At 37.7% G+C, this 18,165-nt stretch overlaps 1 protein-coding gene across 2 annotated transcripts in view; it reads right to left on the bottom strand.

Moving 5' to 3' along the window:
- Positions 1-818: 818 nt before the first annotated feature.
- Positions 819-18,165, bottom strand: part of KLHL7 (kelch like family member 7) — a 59,754-nt gene continuing 42,407 nt past the window's right edge. For both annotated transcript variants that reach the window (XM_058527150.1, XM_058527158.1), the window contains exons 8-11: positions 7,478-7,718; positions 5,173-5,374; positions 3,506-3,603; positions 819-2,270 (exon numbers count right to left, since the gene is read on the bottom strand). In XM_058527150.1, coding sequence (XP_058383133.1) covers positions 1,987-2,270; positions 3,506-3,603; positions 5,173-5,374; positions 7,478-7,718 — 825 coding nt within the window. In that variant the 3' untranslated portion in view covers positions 819-1,986. The remainder of the gene's footprint in view (positions 2,271-3,505; positions 3,604-5,172; positions 5,375-7,477; positions 7,719-18,165) is intronic.

The following is an 18,165-nucleotide window of genomic DNA, read 5'->3' as shown; positions in this document are numbered from 1 at the left end:
TCCCCCCAAGATTCAGTCCACCCAGAACTTCAGAATGTAACCTTATTTGGAAATAGGGTCGTTGTGCATGTCATTAGTTCAGATGAGATCATACCGGATTGGGGGGAGAGTGGGCTAAGCCCAATGACTGTTGTCATTGTAACATGATATGAAGACACAGAGAGACACACAAGTAAGAGGGCCATGTGAAGACAGAGGCAGTGATGGAAGTGATGCAGTGATAAGCCAAGGAATGCCAAGGATTGCCAGCAACCTCCAGAAGAAGGTAGGGGAGAGGCAAGGGCAGTTTCCACCTCAGAGCGTCCAGAAGGAAGCAACTCTGCCAACACCTTGATTTAGGACTTCTGGCCTCCTGAACTGTGAAAGAATACATTTCTGTTGTTTTAAGTCACGAATTTTGTGGTAATTAGTTACAGGAGGCATAGGAAACTAACACAGGGGGGAAATAGAGAGTGACTGCTAATGAGTATGGGGTTTCTTTTTGTGGTGATGAATATGTTCCTAAAGTGTGGTGATGGTAGCACAACTCTGTGAATATATTAAAGACCATTGAAGGATACACTTTAAATGGGTGGATTGTATGATATGTGAATTATATCTCAATAAAGCTGTTATGTACATAAAATACCCTACATAAGCAGAAATATATCTATCATTATGCTTCTATAATTCCTTTTTCATTTAAACATTTTTAGAGTTTAAGATTATAACCCCCATATAAAGAAAACAATGAAAATTAAAATAGAAACATTGCTTCACAATTTAAAAACAACCATTACTGAACACATTTAAAATGAAGAATGAATAAAACTTAGCAGTCTATTTTAAGTTAAAAATATTTAATATCGTCAGATAAAAACATTGATGGTGACAGCTTTACATGGCTCATTCCATACATTCCATAATGTAAAAGGGAAAAATATTACTAGGAAAGAAGTGAGTAGTTGGGTTTGTAAAGGATTTATTGACCACATAGAAGCAATTAATACAAGATGACAAACAGTCAACTCAAATTATTACAAAACTTTTAGAGATAACTGGGTCAAATATCTCTGATGTGTCCTGCTAAGGAAACGCAATCATGTACCTTTTTAATCCATAAGAAGCTCAAAGTCAACAATGATATTGTATAACTATCAGTGCTATTCTAGTGACCTAGAAATTTGCTATAAATACCTTTATCTTTTGCTAGATAATCATTCTTATTATGATTTGATTTGACTTCACAGTGAGGACTGAAGAGGCATAATAATTTTTTAACCACTGTGTAAAACAGTGATACAAATTAATGATGGGTGCTAAGCTTGACATTTTGTGTCAAAAAGATAGACTACATTTAATAGGATTGAATATATTTCATGAGGAGTTGGGTACATTTGTAAATGCTAAAATGTGTTGATGAAGTTTTGTGAGAGAACATGTGTATATGCCTTGACTCACTCTGGCTTGCTTTTAAAATGGAATACATTTGGCACTAAATGGAACAAATGAAGACAAGCAAAACTATGTGAGACGAAGCTGCTCTGTCAGTTACCTGTCTTGACTTATAATTCATATGATTTCTTAGTTCTTGGCTGAACAGAAACAAACAGATCTAACTTACATAGCATTTCTATGATGTATGAAAATAGAATCTAGAGCTCAGATGAGACTGCTTCACTGATGAGCCAATCACCCACTCTGTCCTAATCATAGGTACAAACGTGAAATTCATTTAAGAATTCATATTTTCACCAAATGCTTATCATTTTTCAAATTTTCTTGCTAGATATGTTCTTGGCTATGTGGCCAGCTAAAATATGGTCTTTGAATTAAGTAAGGAAATCCATATAAAAGAAACATCTATTTTATACGGGTCTTACTTTACTTGAAACTTCCTTCAAGAAAACAAAACACCCAAGTAAAACTTTGTAACCAAACCCTTGGAACAAAGCACTAGTGGCCATATTTTTGAGTCTCCGATGAGTCTTGAAGTCCACTCCCTTTTCATGTTTCAAGGGTTTCTTCATTCGCTCCACAAGTATCAACAACACAAATTAAACAACTTGTTACTGGAAAAGCTCGGACTTTGGAGTTGGCGACCCATTTGTCTGTTTCGGTATTATATTCAAGGATGTGTCCTAATCGACCCACACCTTGAAAACCAGCCAAAACATAAACTATAGAGCCAACTGCTGCACACTTCACTGTTACACCCTTCCATGGCATTGGTGAGACCATCTTCCATTCGTTTAATTTAATATCATAATATTCCACATTGTCCAGACCACCTTCAAAAGAATAAAACAACATGAACAACTTGTATGAACAATTCTAAGATCTCTTAAATAATTCTTTGCATTTTTCCAACATTTTATTATGAAAATTTTCAAACATGCAGAAAAGTTGTAAGATTTTACAATGAATGCCCACATATCTAGCACCTAAATTCTTATTCTTACTTTAACATAATAGGAATTTAACTTAATTTTTGTCATTTTAGAATCATCAATATTTATATTTATTCTACAAAATTACAAATGTTTTATCTGTTCTGGAAAAATAAAAATGTAAACCAATCAGTGGATTTTCCTTCTGATTAACTTTGATTATAATTATTCAAATATCCTTCTTTTTCCTTCTGCCATTTATCTTTCAGCAGTTCATGGAAAATAGCAATGGAGAGAGACAGGAGAAGGGAAAGAAGTTATTTCTTTGTTATACGTAAAGGTACTAACTAAAGATCTGTGGACTATCTATAGATTCAGTCCAGATTCTCCATTTAAAGATTCTTTAGTATGTACAACCTTATTTAAGAAAATAAAAAAGTCAAATTCACTCATTTAAAAAAATAGTAATATTGATATTTTCATGCAATATTTAAAAATATTTAGGACATTTTGCCATTCAGAGCCTGGATACAAGTCCTAAAACTTGTATTTAAAAAGTTTTTTTTTTTTGGTGAGGAAGATTTGCCTGGGCAAACATCTGCTGCCAATCTTCTTCTTTTTTTTTGCTTGAAGAAGACTCGCCCTGAGCTAACATCTGTGCCAATCTTCCTCTATTTTGTATGTGGGTCGCTGCTACAGCACGGCTGACGGGTGGTGTAGATCCACGCCTGGGATCCAAACGCATGAACCGGGGCTGCTGAAGCAGAGTGTGCTGAACTTAATCACTAGGCCACAGGTCCGGCCCCTTAAAAGCTTTTTTAAAGTTTAAATGTTTGTCACTCAACAGTTCTTAAGCTGGTGTGACACCATTCCATAGAGTGTATTTGGAAATGTGTGGAAGCCGTCTGAGACTATCACAATGACTGGTGGCCATTATCCACATTTCATGGACAGGGATGTTAAATGAACTGCAATGTTTCATAAAATATGTTAGTTCCCAGAAACTATAAAAATAAGTCCAATGATGTATGTGATAAACGCTTGTATCTAGATTTTAAGAATGTTTCAATAATGTAAGATAGGGAAACATCAGCAAACTCATTAGGCAAGTTGAACAGTGAATTAACATCATGTACCTAAGCCATTCTGACCACCCACAGCAAATATCTTGTCTTTTACAAATACCAGTCCATGATTCTTCCTGGCCTCAATCATTGGACACAGCTCAGTCCACCTGAAAAAATAAAAGAAAGTTTTTAGTGTAGTTGTTCATGGGAAGTAAAAGGACTCCTACTAATTTATAAGAAAGGTCTGTTATCCCAATTATGTGCTCATTTGCCACTCACATGTGTGTACACACACACACACACACACACACACACACACACACACACCTGGAAGGCTGGAAAACAAAAATTTAATGGTGTTGAGGAATTTATTTATAGGTGGGTTAAATAGGGATTTCATTCCTTTCAATTCCGACAGGATATGAGAAATAGAGTATATCTGAAGAACATCTTCAGAAGAAATCCATTTCCTGTAGTTCACAATAACTTGTAAAATAATAACAAAAAAGGGGAAGATACTTAAGAGAATATAAAGCATTAATACTGTTACAACTGGTTTTAATTAATATTTACATATGAGTAAGTAAAACACGAATTCATCAGGGGACTCTAGCAATTAGCAAATTAGTAATATCTGTTACTATTCACATGTCCATCTTCAAATCTACACTTAGAACTTTAGGCAGCTCTAGTAACAAAAGTTCTATCATTCTGACAAGTTTAATAACTTGTTAGCATGTTGCTGTGCTCACAGCCACTACTATAAATAATAAGATTGAGAAGAACACGTGGACACAAGTGTTGAAGGATACTAATTCACAGGTAGCAGCATCATATACACAGACAACTGTGTTTAGCTATTTTTTTCTATGAGATTCAATGCCTTCTTTTGCATACACTCTGATGCACACAACCGACATCTGTGATTGCGAAGGTGGTACTGGGACACGGGCCTGTGCTCTTAATATAATATAAACCAAAAGACTCCAAACAACAACAAAAGGGAAATCTGGCATAACTGTAATTCTCTAATATGGTTATTTATAGCTTTTCTTTTAAACAATTTAATAATTTTAATTTTTCAAAACATAGGGCATAATGATTAACTGAAATATTGACAACTCTTTTGTTGCCTTATATTTATGTATTTTTTTTGTTTTTAAAAATGGTTTGACAGTCACCACTCTCATTTTCAGAGCACTCTGTAAGGTAACGCGGGCAACACTGCTCCTGTTTTTCAGGATAAACACACATGCTTGTCCAGGTGAAAAGACCAGCATACAGCTCGGAAGTGGGAGAGCCAGTCCTAGGCCTCCACTGCCTCTCCACGCAGTGAGCTTTACAGCGTGAGCTGTCAAAGTGTATTAAACACAGTATTTGACTTGGAAAAATTCAATATACGTATCTCTTTCTTCTCCAAATATGTCCTTGACATAAAGTAAGAGCATGTTTTTATGTATATCTAAGTCTCCTGAAGGTTTGGAATAAAGGAAGTTTTGCAAAACACACTTCCTTCCTCCTATAATTCACATGCAGAATATACTAGGTCCTTGCTCTCTCCAACTTGAAATTTAGTGTTCAGAGGCCTTTCTTAAAATTCTGACCCCAGCTCATTCAAATGTGTATGTACATTCTTAATATAAGAACTAAATTAAATTCTCTTGTTGGGTTCCTTCTGCCTTTTGACATCTTGATACAATGAACTGTGGAAATAAGAGTTTCAAACTGATACATACGTTTCTGTGGCAGGATCATAAACTTCACAGGAGTTCAGCACTCGCCCAGAAACATTGTTCCCTAAACTTCCACCACAGACATAGATCAGGCCATTGGCTTCCACCATGCCATGGCTGCAGCGCTGAGTCAGCATGCTGGGCTTTGTGTGCCAGCTTTCAGTTCTTGTATCATAGCACTCAAACAAATACAGAGCTGAGTTTCCTGTAAAAGAAAAAGGCCCCATCATGCTTAACTTAGTGGGGAGGGGGTGGGGGCGCTTACAGCAAGCTGACAGAGAGCTGAGCCATGAGATACTTACTGGAGGGAAGAATTTAGGGTTTGCAGAGTCATTTCTATCTTCAATCAACAATAACAGCAAAAGGTAGGAACAGTTTAAGAAAAAGCTAACCCTATTTGAATAGACTTTGGAAAATATTCAAAAAAGATCTGTTGGAGAGACTTACTTATTGGGAACTAAACTTCAAAAAAAAAATTAGTTTGATCTCCAAAAAAAAAATTAAATAAGAAACATTACGTATGTCTTCAAGCCCAGTTGTACATGATGAGAATTATCCAAACTTCAAATGTTTATATAGAGAGGAGAAGCATAGCTATTTACAGATGGTAAATTCACACCTTAAAAATACAAAAACTACTGTCTGCTAATACTCTAAGGCTTATCATTTAATATTCTATAACTGCCACTGAACCATAACAAAACTATTCTTCCTGACTACTCTCAGTGGTTGTGTGGGTAAACCCTGAAATCATGCTGGTCCATTCTTGAGTATATTCTCAAGACATCATTATATGTTTCTGATGTACTTTGACTATATACACTTTAATGGCAAAACATACATTCATCCTGTTTTGCAACTTCTGCACATTATAGGAGCTCAATAAAGAGTTTTAAAAATGATACTATTAAGATCAAGTGCTTTTTTTCCTGCCCAAGAAAAAAGAAATTAGAACTTTACCAAACTATTTCTAATTTCCCATTCTTCTGGACTTTGCTAATGCTTAAAAACAACAATAACAATAACAAAATCCTTATAATTCTTAATTGCAACCAAGGTCTATAAAAGCAAAGATAAGAGAGTAACAAATGCAAGAAGCAATGGTCATGACTAATAATAACTTCTTTTTAACTTTTTAAACATTTCCAATTTGGTGGATTCAGTTGGTTGACACTAGGGGGAAATATACACTATATAGCAGATATAAGACATTTAAGTAGAAAACTGACAGTAAATGCTGAAGAAATGAAGTTCATATAAATGAAGTTTTACACACATAGTTTTTTACACATATATAGCTTTATACTATATATATAGTAATACCACAGAACAGTTACTTTCTATTATCTTTAGGATTTACTAGATTTGAAATATGCTGTATTATGTATGACATTCTGTGAAGAATGCTTTTAAAGAGGGGAAATGGTTACCTCAACTCACCTTTAGGAAATCTTAATTTTTCTTGTATTCATTTGGCATGGGGGGGTGGGTAAAAACGTAAAACAGATAAATATGCTGCCCAAAAGCAAAACATTCTTCGAGCTAATATCAAAATCTTCAAAGAAAATAAAAAGACTTAATTAACATTTAAATTCCATACTTTAGGTTTACCTGGTCTTCCTATAGTTTTCTTTATAAGCCCATTATTTAGCTCAGGAAATTACTTAAAAAGATGAAAGCATGTAAAAGCTATTATGTGTCTAGCTTGCACCTAGAACATTCATTTAGAAAAATTATTCATTTAGGAAAAGAGCACTACTGGACACTAACAAATTATTTATCAACGAGAAAGGTTTTTACATCCACACCTCGTTCTGATCAATAAGCATAAAACACCACTACTAGTCATTAGATAAAAAAGTTAAAGAATGAAGTAAATGAAAAAGATCATTCATACTTTTTTCAAGAAAGCAAAGATAATACAGATTTTAAAAGCTTGAATGTAGTAAAGAGGTCTTAAAGAAGCTATGAGTAAGCCGGACTCTGAAATCTTTAAAGCAAGTAACATTACATATCCAAAAGAACTAATCTAGAACCAAAATCCAGATGGTGTCAAAGAAAGTTTCATCATGACAAAAAATGGACAATTAACATAATCCAGGAATTTGAAGTTCTTGTAAATTACTGATTTATAAAGGAGTTAAGGTAAACCTTCAGGAAAATGGGCTCTAAAATGTGACAGATGTGTATCTGAATTACGTCAAAAAGTATCTGGACGAGTAACACCAATTGTTTATTTAAAGATGAAAGCGAAGATACTCCGCTTTAAAGCACTTTCCCCAAATAGAAATACTGAATAAGTCCTTACCGACTTCGGAACCTCCTGATGTATAAATTTTGCCCTCTGCAGCACAGGCAGCAAGGCTGTCTCGAGGTGTGGGGGGGCCCAGTTTGGAATACCAGCTATCTTTCACGACGTTATAGCAGTCCATTCGTTTTATGGGGAAAAGCTGAGAACCACCCAAAATGTATACTACGTTGTCCCAAAACACACATGCCGCATCTCTTCGTTTTTCAAAGGGGCAGCGGATGTCTGTCCAGCTATAATCCTGTAACCACAAAGGACAGGAAGCTTTCAGTAAGGGAAAAATATAAGTGGAAAGAATGAAACAAAGATATAGTTGAGAAAATACAAAATGTAAGAATGTGTTAATTTACTAGAGTACATACGAAAAATGTTTGGCTTGGGGCCGGCCCTGTGGCATAGTGGTTAAGTTCAGCGTGCTCCGCTTCAGCGGCCTGGGGTTCGTGGGTTCAGATCCCACGCACGGACCTACGCTACTCATCAGCCACGCTGTGGCAGCGACCCACATACAAAATAGAGGAAGATTGGCACAGATGTTAGCTCAGGGTGAATCTTCCTCAAGCAAAAAAAAAAAAATAAAGTTTGGCTTGAGATTATTATCCAATTTAATCTTGTGTGATTTCTTCAGAATGTTGGTTGGAGCAGAGGGCAAAGGAAGGCAGTGACTGCTTTGGTTCTTTTCTGGATCTAAAATCAGCTTTAATACATTTGGATATTTCACCACCACCACAGTCTTCTATTCCTTCTGTTATTGAGGATAAAAATGCAAGAAAATTCTAAAATAAGTAGTATTGTTACTTAAAAAAAGCGTTTTTTCAGATGTAAATACCTCACCCCTTCCCTGCCAGATGTATAGAGTGATATAAAGAATCAATGGATAATATGAAGCTTAAGCTGCCATTATCCTACTGATGTCTACAGCCAGAAGGTATTACGTGGCCTTCTGTGAGATATTAATTTTTCTGTAAACATTCAGTTGAGCCAGTGTAGTCAGCTGGACTCTTAAAACTGTGATATTTATTATGAAATACTTGAGTAATCTGTTCTGAGTAGTCTGGAAACTCTCTTTTTTCTTCCCATTGATTAGAAATGAGCCCCTATCAGTACCTCACAGCAGGCGCTGTTCACAGCACCACTGTTTCTTCACTCTGTGTGATGACAGCCGAGCACGCCTGTGCCCTTCTATGTACTCCCAAAGCTAAAGCATCTTGGATCCTCCCTTTTACAGAGCAAAGAAGCTACCGTCTTCCTGCTGCTTTCTGAAAATAATTAGGGTCAGACAGAAATCCAAACAATTCCCAATCTCACTGAGCAAAGCAGTGTGTGTGATTATTAACGTTGAGCTCCCTTTGGGAAAATCCAACTGTTATCTATCATGCCCGTGTGTCCAGTGTTTCAGGCACTCATCGGAGTAGATCAAAGTCTCAGAGAACATAGGGAATGGTCTCTCAGGAAAAAGAAGAGCCCCTGATGTAGACTACTTGACTCCCAGTGATGAGGAACATTTTGCTTTTCAGGTGACCAGAACAAGCGAGCCTTAACCCCTTAGGACTTTGTTCTCAAATTAGGATCTATGTGTCTTCCTGGATTACTCAGTGGTTTACCTACTGGTAGGCACATAAAACTATACGGTAAACATAACAGCTTCCTGAAGCTTCTGTTTTACTCAATGGACACTGAAAAACTGGGGAAAAATATTTCTACTTGTTTTCTTAGAGAAACTGCATACCACAAAATGAAAGAAAGAGATAAAATAACGACCATATTCTACGGAAAGCGATTCCTCAAAGGTAAACTAAATGATTCTCTTACATATTCTGCAAATCTACTCATAATTCCTACCTGACAACATTCATTAGCGGAGTAATACAACTTCATTAATAAGATACATTGTTAACTCAGGGAATCTCAAGTCTTGTCACTCTTACACCCAATTTATCTGATATTTGTTATTAGAAAGCAATATGGAAACTATTCCATATTTCTAAAGACATCCTCAAGAACATTCTTTCCACGATCTTCCTTAATTAATTTCAGGATGAGAAAGTTGGTCACATAGTCTTTTAAATGATCTCCAAGATCTGCTACTCTTCAAACGAAAAAATAACTGCCCATGTAGGAGCTGGGATTAAACAAACAAAATACTTTTTCTTTTAGCCAGATGAGCTTAAATATTTGGACAGTAGGATATGAGGTTCCAAAGAATGAAATAATTCTGACGAGTTTCATAACAGAATAGTTATAACTTTCTAATGCTACTCAGGGATTTGAGTAGGGAATAAATGGATGCTCATATGTACCTCTCATATAGGGCTTGGTATGCTTCAGATATAAGAACTAAAATAAACTGCTCTCTCTGAACTATAAGCGTAAGGGAAAAAATGAATAACCTGTGTGTGTGAGAGAGACACAGGAATACGGACATGCTTCTATCTACTTGTAATCTAGGCTCCAATTTCTCCAGAAATCCTCAAGTTTTTAAATATTTTCCAACTCTCCAAATACTGTCAACAGTCATTGTGCATGTTAGACACTAAGGTTGATAAACACTAACTATATATAATATTCTGCCTAATAGTTCATTTTCTAGGCAGATAAGTAAAATGATCTTTGCAAAAATTTTTACCTAGAGTGCAAAATAGACTTTATTTCAGCTAAAATTTAAAGTTTCACATTTGGGCTCATTAAATACACCTGTCAGGTGTTAAATACACCTGTGTTTGAACATCTCTGGCTTTGGTTGTGTGTGTATGGGGGGAGGGGAGCTAATGATCTTTTTTTCCATATATGTATATGGGTAGACCTCCCTGGGAAGTCTACCTAATTCCCCCAATCTACCCCTCATCCAAAATAGAGTACTCAGAAGGGGATTTCATGTTTGCCCTTTAATAACCTGTTAAACTGCCTAGGAGATAATGTGTGTAGTTGAGGAAGCAAGGAGCGAGAGGAAAAAAACAGACAGGAAGTCAGGCTTGTCAGCTCAGTGGGTATGAGCACCAGGCCTCACCCTAGTGGTGGGGCCACTCTCAGCCTGGGACCTGCAGGTGGAGGGAGGGCCACTTATGGCTCCCTGCAGTCCTAGGCTACAGAGGAAGCTAGAGGGACATGTAGCTTTCCTGTCAGCAACAAGATAGATAAATAGCACAAGTCACAGATTGGGGGGAGTATGTGTTTGGGCAGAAAATCATTACCCTAAAAATCAACTCAGGTAAGTTTTTTTTGTGTGTGTGAGGAAGATCAGCCCTGAGCTAACACCCATGCTAATCCTCCTCTTTTTGCTGAGGAAGACTGGCTCTGAGCTAACATCTATTGCCAATCCTCCTCCCTTTTTTTCCCCCCAAATTCCCAGTAGATAGTTGTATGTCATAGTTGCACATCCTTCTAGTTGCTGTGTGTGCAACGTGGCCTCAGCATGGCCGAAGTGGTGCATTGGTGCGCGCCCGGGATCCGAACCCAGACTGCCAGTAGTGGAGCGTGCGCACTTAACCGCTAAGCCACGGGGCTGGCCCTTAGGTAAGTTTTATTGAGTATTTATTCCACACAAGGGTCTGTGCTTAGCTGCTGGGAAGATATGAAAATGAGAAAACTGGAAAGCCTGGAAAAGACACAGGTAGAAGGATTTCTTAAGTTTTGACATATCACCTAATATGTCTCCACACACATATACATGCAGACACACTCAGGTATAAAGTCCTGTCCTCCTTGGTCCTAGTCAGCCTTTCTTGTCTCTGCTGTGATATACCACGTTCTAGACTTTTTTCCAGCTCAAGATTCCTTTCCTTCTTGTAGGCTTCCCTCATTTCCTTTTCCTGAATGCCCACTGCACTGAAGTGGACTTGATGACTGAGCGCTCGGTCACATCTTACCCTGTGTGATTTTCCAGCTGAAGTACAATGCTACAGGACAGTGAAATGCTTCTTGAGGTGAGGGGCTGTAATACTTTCTCTAAATGCCTCCAGGCAAAAACATCAGCCTGCTCTTTTCCTTGAGAGTAAGGATTGATTTTATATAATCTGTAGTCTGAAAGCACATGAATCCTCAAATGATAGAAACGTTACAGATGTAGATTTTAATAATCAAGATGACCAAAGTCCAAAATAAAAGAAATACTTTTTATCTGTAAGACTGGAGAACTTTATTTTGGATTATTTTGAGAGGAAACCAAGCCAAATTAGGGAAGACGGTCTTAGAAAAAAAAGAAAGCAAAATTAACAAAATGATAAAACCTTAAGATTTCTCACAAAAACCTCAAGGACTTAATCTGAGTTTAAGATGACCAAATTATAAGCACTTTCTCTTAAGCCATTATCTGACTTAGTTTCTAAGGGCTGTTAAAGAAAAAAAAAAATCACAGAACCACGGCAACAATCTATATAGAAAGCAGGGTTATGCCAGATGCAGAATATCCCTAGAAGTAACGTCATGAAAATTACATAACAATATTTTTGGCTTCATTCACTTCATAAGGTCACAAAGAATACAGCCCCAAGGAGCTGGGAATCTTGGGCACCAAGCTGGGCTCTGTGTGGAGGAGCTGTGGGTCTCAATTAAGTCACTTGACCTCTCAGGGATGTTAGTGTCCTTATTTGTAAAACAAAACGAGTAAATTAGATGATCTAAGGCCCTCCCCTTTCAGCCCTAAAATCCAATGATCTTAGGGTCCAAATGATTTAGAAGGTATCACTAAACAAAGAGCTACTATTAATTTTTATTTTTTACATATCGTCATTCCTTTTTTTTTTTGAGGAAGACTGACCTGCGCTAACATCTGTTGCTAATCTTCCTCTTTTTCTTTTTTCTCCCCAAACCCTCCAGTACATAGTTGTATATCATAGTTGTACAGTTGTAGCTCTTCTGTGTGGGATGCCGCCTCAGCATGGCTTGATGAGCGGTGCCTTGGTCCGTGCCCAGGATCTGAACCAGCGAACCCCAGGCTGTGGAAGCGGAATGCCTGAACTTAACCGCTATGCCAGCGGGCCAGCCCCTACTATTAATTGATTCGTTACTGAGCACTTCCCTTTCCAGGAACTATGCTGAAATATCTTAAAACATTTTCTTATTTAATTTCCTCAATAACTCTATGAGGAAATATCCCTATTTTAGATAAGAAAACTAAATCGTAGAGATGTTAAGCTCCTTGTTAAAGGTCGCAGAGTAAGAAAGTGGTGAATCCAAGACTGAAGTCTACATCTACCAGACTCTAAAGCTGTGCTCTTAACCCCCGCACTGCCCTGCTTCTCTAAAAATCTTACACAGCACTGGATTGGGAGGAGCAATCTGGGTTCTTCTTGTTCCTGTTGTGTTTCTAGCTAAGTGACTCTGGGCACTTGACTTGACCTTGAACAATCTCAACAGCCTCATCTGTAAAATGAGGAGGCTGGCAGGATGGCCGCTGAGGTCCTGCACAGCCTCCACATCTTACCACTTATAAACACAATGCTCAACTGCTGAAACCATAGCTTCTGTGAAAATAGGGATTTTCCCCATGTCTTTGTATGGTATTTGGCCCAGGCTTTAGCATATTGAAGGGAATGTTTTTATTGGGTGATAGGTCACATTTGTAGAAAAGTATCATCCAGCTGAGCCACCCTCATTTTTAACCTTCCAAAGGTCAGAGACTGTAGATGCTGCAGGGGCTCCTGGTTTGGACTAGTTCCTCACTGCAGCGCTGTCTTTAAATTACACTGACTCCTGTGTGCATCTCATCACTATGGCTCCTGGTCCTGCAGTGGCTGCAACACTGAGGAACAGCGAGACTTGTGACCAACCAACACACAGTACCTGGGGTTAGGGACCAGGCTTTCATCTCCCTTTTTGGGAAATCTAAATAGCTTCCATTTTTATCCTTTACTAGAATAATTGTTCTCATAGGAATTTACCCTAAAGAAAAAACTGCACTGAGTACAAAGTTGGCATATACAAGGGAGCTTCAGTGCAGGAGTATTTTAACAGGGAAAAACTGGCAATCGGCCAAACGTGCACAAAGACAACAGGCATTAAATAAATTGTGGTATATCTTTATGATGGAACACTCTGCAGCCTTCAAAAGGATGGTATTTTCACTGACATGAAAATATCTCCATAATATAATACTAGGAGAGTAGAAAAACTTTTGCAAAATAGCATGTATGGCATGATCTCATATATTTAAAATGAGAGGACTAGAATGATGTTCATTAACTATTGATGACTGTCTTTTGATGTTGGGAGCACTTTGGCTTCCTCTTTTATATCTTGCTATATTTGAATTTTCTACAATGAGCAGGTATTATTTTTTTTAAACAGAAAAATACAAGAACCAGGCAAATGGTACCAAAAGTATGGTACAAGGAAAACAACTGCTTCTCACAGCAGATGCCTATAATAATGATAAGTGTTTTAACAGAAATGTGAAATTAAAATGAATTTAAGTTAAAGGGTTTAGGAACTAAAACCCCAAAATAGTTATTATACTATGAGGCTGAATTTCAACTACAGGATGGATCAGAAAGAGTCTTTGCCTTCCTTCCAAATAGCATGTTCATTAGGGCACTCTCAGTTTTGCAGAAGTAAACACTTGATTGTGCCAAGCAATTTCACAGACTGCCCCCATTTTGAAATGCAGTCATTTTCAACAGGGTCACACAAATACTGCTGGAAACATATTAACCTCCCAAGTCCAGAAAGGGATTTAATAATCAGTCACTAGGAGAAAATACTCCTGTAATTTGAGTTCTTTGACAAATATAACATTGTAGCTAGAAAAAAGGGCTTCCACAGTTGGGGTGGGGTGGGGGGAATGAATGTACTGTTGTAAGCAGTTAGATAAAATTAGGAACATAGAAATGGGCATTTCTCAGCTGTTAATGATTAGTTAAAATTAGCAAGGAGTCTGAAGTGAGTCCAGACACCAGCTCAAAGGGAATTACTAATTAAGATTCACTGCTGCTTTATAAAGTCACAAAATGTTCTTCCCCTCCACTCTCAAACTAAAACCATACCACCAAAGACCAGAACTCAAACCTAAACTACTCAGAAATGTTTAAGTATGGAATGAAACTCAGTCCAAAAGTGAAACCTGACACAGATATTATACTCAATAAAAGCCCTTGTCCTTTGAGTAGAAAATAAATGAAATAGTAGGAAACCATCCCTGTGCGAGCCACCCGCCAGTTATCTCAACACAGGAGTTGCCTTTAAATAAACTTGACATGTAATTTTAATCTTGGCATAGAAAAGTATATTACACTTTAATGATTATCTCAAATCCCAAAATGCAATAACACACTCATTTAATAAAATGTTCTCACCAATGGGACAAACAGCCATTTTGTGCTCACATGTGCAGAGTACAGGAGGCAACACAGAGGGCCAAGAGGTTTGGAAGAGGTAGGGAAGGTGAAGGGAAAAACAAAACGGAAAAGATGGTAAGCCTTTTTATATTTAAATACGGGAAAATTAGAAAACCTATGGATGGTAGGGAGAAAATGACTCAGTGAAGGAAGATCAAAGAAAAGAAAAAGAGGGAGTCAGATGAACACAACTGATACTCACATAAATCCTGAGATTTAAACTGCGTGTTTTTACACCAGAAAACTCAAGTTTAGCAAGTCTAACAGACTTGTCTTAGGTCATATACCTCCACCTGAGATGTTCTTTCTACAAAATGGCCATTTTCCTTTTAAAAAAAAAAGAAGAAAAAAGACAAAAAAAAAAGCCTCACAAAAGAAAAAAGAACAATGACCTAGTCTTTCAGTTCTTCCACCTATGTCTAATTTCTTTATGTTTCTTTTGCTGAGAAAGTTTCGCCCTGAGCTAACATCTGTGCCAATCTTCCTCTACTTTGTATGTGGGTCGCCGCCACAGCATGGCTGACCAGTGGTATAGGTCCGTGCCCGGGATCTGAATGTGTGAACCTGGGCTGCTGAAGCAGAGCACGCAACCTTAACCACTACGCCATGAGGCCGGCCCCCATCTAATGTCTTTTTTTAAAGCACCAAGTTAAGCTAGATTCCATTCAGTTAAATAATACTCTTGGAAGCTTTTATGAAAAATTTTAATAATCATCATACTTATCAGGCTAAAAAAATGCAGTCATGCTTAGGATTCAATATATTTTTGTCTTTTCTCTTTCTTCCTATCCAAACTCCACCAGTAAGTTTCCCTCAAGAAAACTTCTATGAAACTTCCATGGACAAATCCAACCCAGGGGGATCTCTTCCTTTCATACCACCAAGGCCCTGCCTCTCCCATATTGGACATTTAACTCGCTATGTTCAGTGGCCACCTCACCACCCTCAGCCTCTGTGCTCTCTCACTGCTTCAGGCTTCTGTTACATCTCATGCACTGTGAGTTTGAGCACAGGACCGAGATACATGTTTTTCATATTCCCAGCTGCTACCTAATCCACAAATTTCAAATTCTAGACGAACTGTGACACTGGTAATACAGGCTAAAATAATATTTGTTTAAACTATATTTTTACAACCAGTTAACTGTTCAATATGCTGTTATATAATATGCTCTGTCGTTCATCACAGCTGAGGATAATTATCCATTATACCTGATTACTAATTTTCAAGGGAAATAATCCATATCAAACCTATCTGGACGTGATTTAATACTTCTAGTTACTGTGCCTCTGGGTCATCAAATGCACAATTACCAGAGGTAGCTGACAGTAATTTTCAGGTGACATGGTCCAGTAAATAGTGATAATTTATCTCCTTCTCTGTTGGTTATCCCTCTAGCCCTGTGTTCATGTGCCCACTATCCTCTAGCTACTTCCAAGATGGCTAGAGTCCCTTAAAACACCACCCCACAGAGACACCATTCCTGCTTTCTTCATCCCTTCCCACTTACAGCCCTCAATCAAATAGCTCTAGTTCTGTTTCCACTCTCTCGGAACCTTTTGAGGGCTGATCTGTCAATTTATGATAATTATGGCTGGCTGTGGCTTATGGAGAATGAGCTTGATGTCATTCCCCCCTTGGTTAGTCATATTTTCACTGGGGTTTCTTGCAGCTGCAGTGACTTAACACAAAAGCAAACAGATCCCTGAAGGTGGGAACTTCAGGCACTGCACCTATGTGGGGTGGAAGGGGCCATGAGGCTGATTTTAGAGCAAAACTATAAAACAGTATATTATGGAGATGCTTGAAAAGAAAAAGACTGAGACTCTCAATATTCCTATTTTGGAAGATATTCTAGGACGGCAGAGCACTGGACTGCGAGTTCACCTCTGAATGTGTTCCAATCTCTTCTTCTACATGAATGTGAGGACCACCTGAATAACCAAACTGCTTGCAAAAATCAAGCATGAGGAATACTTACTTTGCACAAGCTGCTTTGAACACTGATTTTTACCCTGGGTGACTAGTATACTGACAATTAAGGAAGCTTAAGGGATACTCATGACAACACATGGCTGCATTCCAGCAGTGTCAGTCCCCGGGGCACACAGCTATAGGTCTAACGCCCCTGGGATGACTGCTGCCCATTGGGATACTTTGTTCCTGTAAGTGTTCCGGATCATTTTAACAGTGTTCGCTCTTTCACCTCAGTGCACTGCTTCTACAACACTCTTTTGCTGGTGGCAAACACTACTGATACACTCTTATAAAAGCCTCGTTAATTTTTTAATGTAACATCATTTTCCTTAAGCTTTGCACTACTTTTATGCACGTGATCTTTTAAAATCAATATGTAATGTCTAACTGCCAATTTCCACCCTGTTCACCCCTGTCTCCTCAGTGAGGGCTTGTTTAAGACGGAAGGTGGCTATGATACTGGGAGAAAAGGCATCATTATACCTTTAATAAACAATATTTCCGACAGGAAAATGTGTCCTGAGTTGAATTTCATTTCTTTTGATTTAGGGCCCATCCAGTCTTATAAAACTAACTAATAAAATTCTCTGTGAAATACTATATAAAGTTATACTGGTTCATTCATCCTCACAAACTTGAGGACCCACACTGGGCCAGACACTAAGCTCAGTGACAAGTCACTTCTGATCTCTGAGGAAGAAAATGTACTCAGGGTACATTTTCTGAACCTGATGGTTCCATGTTAACATGGCACCATATCGTTTCCTACCTTTGTAATTTACAGGCTCTGGCCCTCACACCTTGTTTGTTTTTGGCAAGGAACATTCCAAATTCCTTTTTCTCTAGGGCATAGTCTCTTATTTCTCCATCACGTAAACTGGTGAGCCTTCTAAAGCTCCAAAGTGGTAGAGCTTACAAAGTTCTAAACCCTCAGAGCTCATCATTATACTGAGAAGAAGAGTCCAAATAAAAACTGGTCAATTAAGTCAACTTTTATTTAGGCATCAATATCATAAGACATTCCCATCCTACAATTTGAGAACACCAATACTAAGAGAAATAGAGCACTGGATACAGATAAATAACTCTTTTAGTAATCACCAAGCACTTGAAGACTTTAAAAACAGGCATAGGAGGGGAAGGGGAGGCCCAGCAGGTTTTATAAAAGGACCATAACAAGAACAATATCATTTCAATTCAGCATAGCAACCAAAGACTTCTTTTTCTGTCAATACTCAGAAAAAAATTTTTCTTTCTTATTATTTTTCAGTCAGCAATTAATACAAATATTTGTCTCCTCTCATCAGCTATCCAAGGAATATCTAATGATAATACTTTATAGCAATATCGGCTTAATTCTGGATAATTCAATTAAGCAGTAC

This window comes from Diceros bicornis, chromosome 3 (genome assembly GCF_020826845.1).
Source record: "Diceros bicornis minor isolate mBicDic1 chromosome 3, mDicBic1.mat.cur, whole genome shotgun sequence".
Taxonomy (NCBI): Eukaryota; Metazoa; Chordata; class Mammalia; order Perissodactyla; family Rhinocerotidae; genus Diceros; species Diceros bicornis.
The sequence above is the reverse complement of the archived record's forward strand: the minus strand, read 5'-3'. Positions and strand labels throughout refer to the sequence as shown.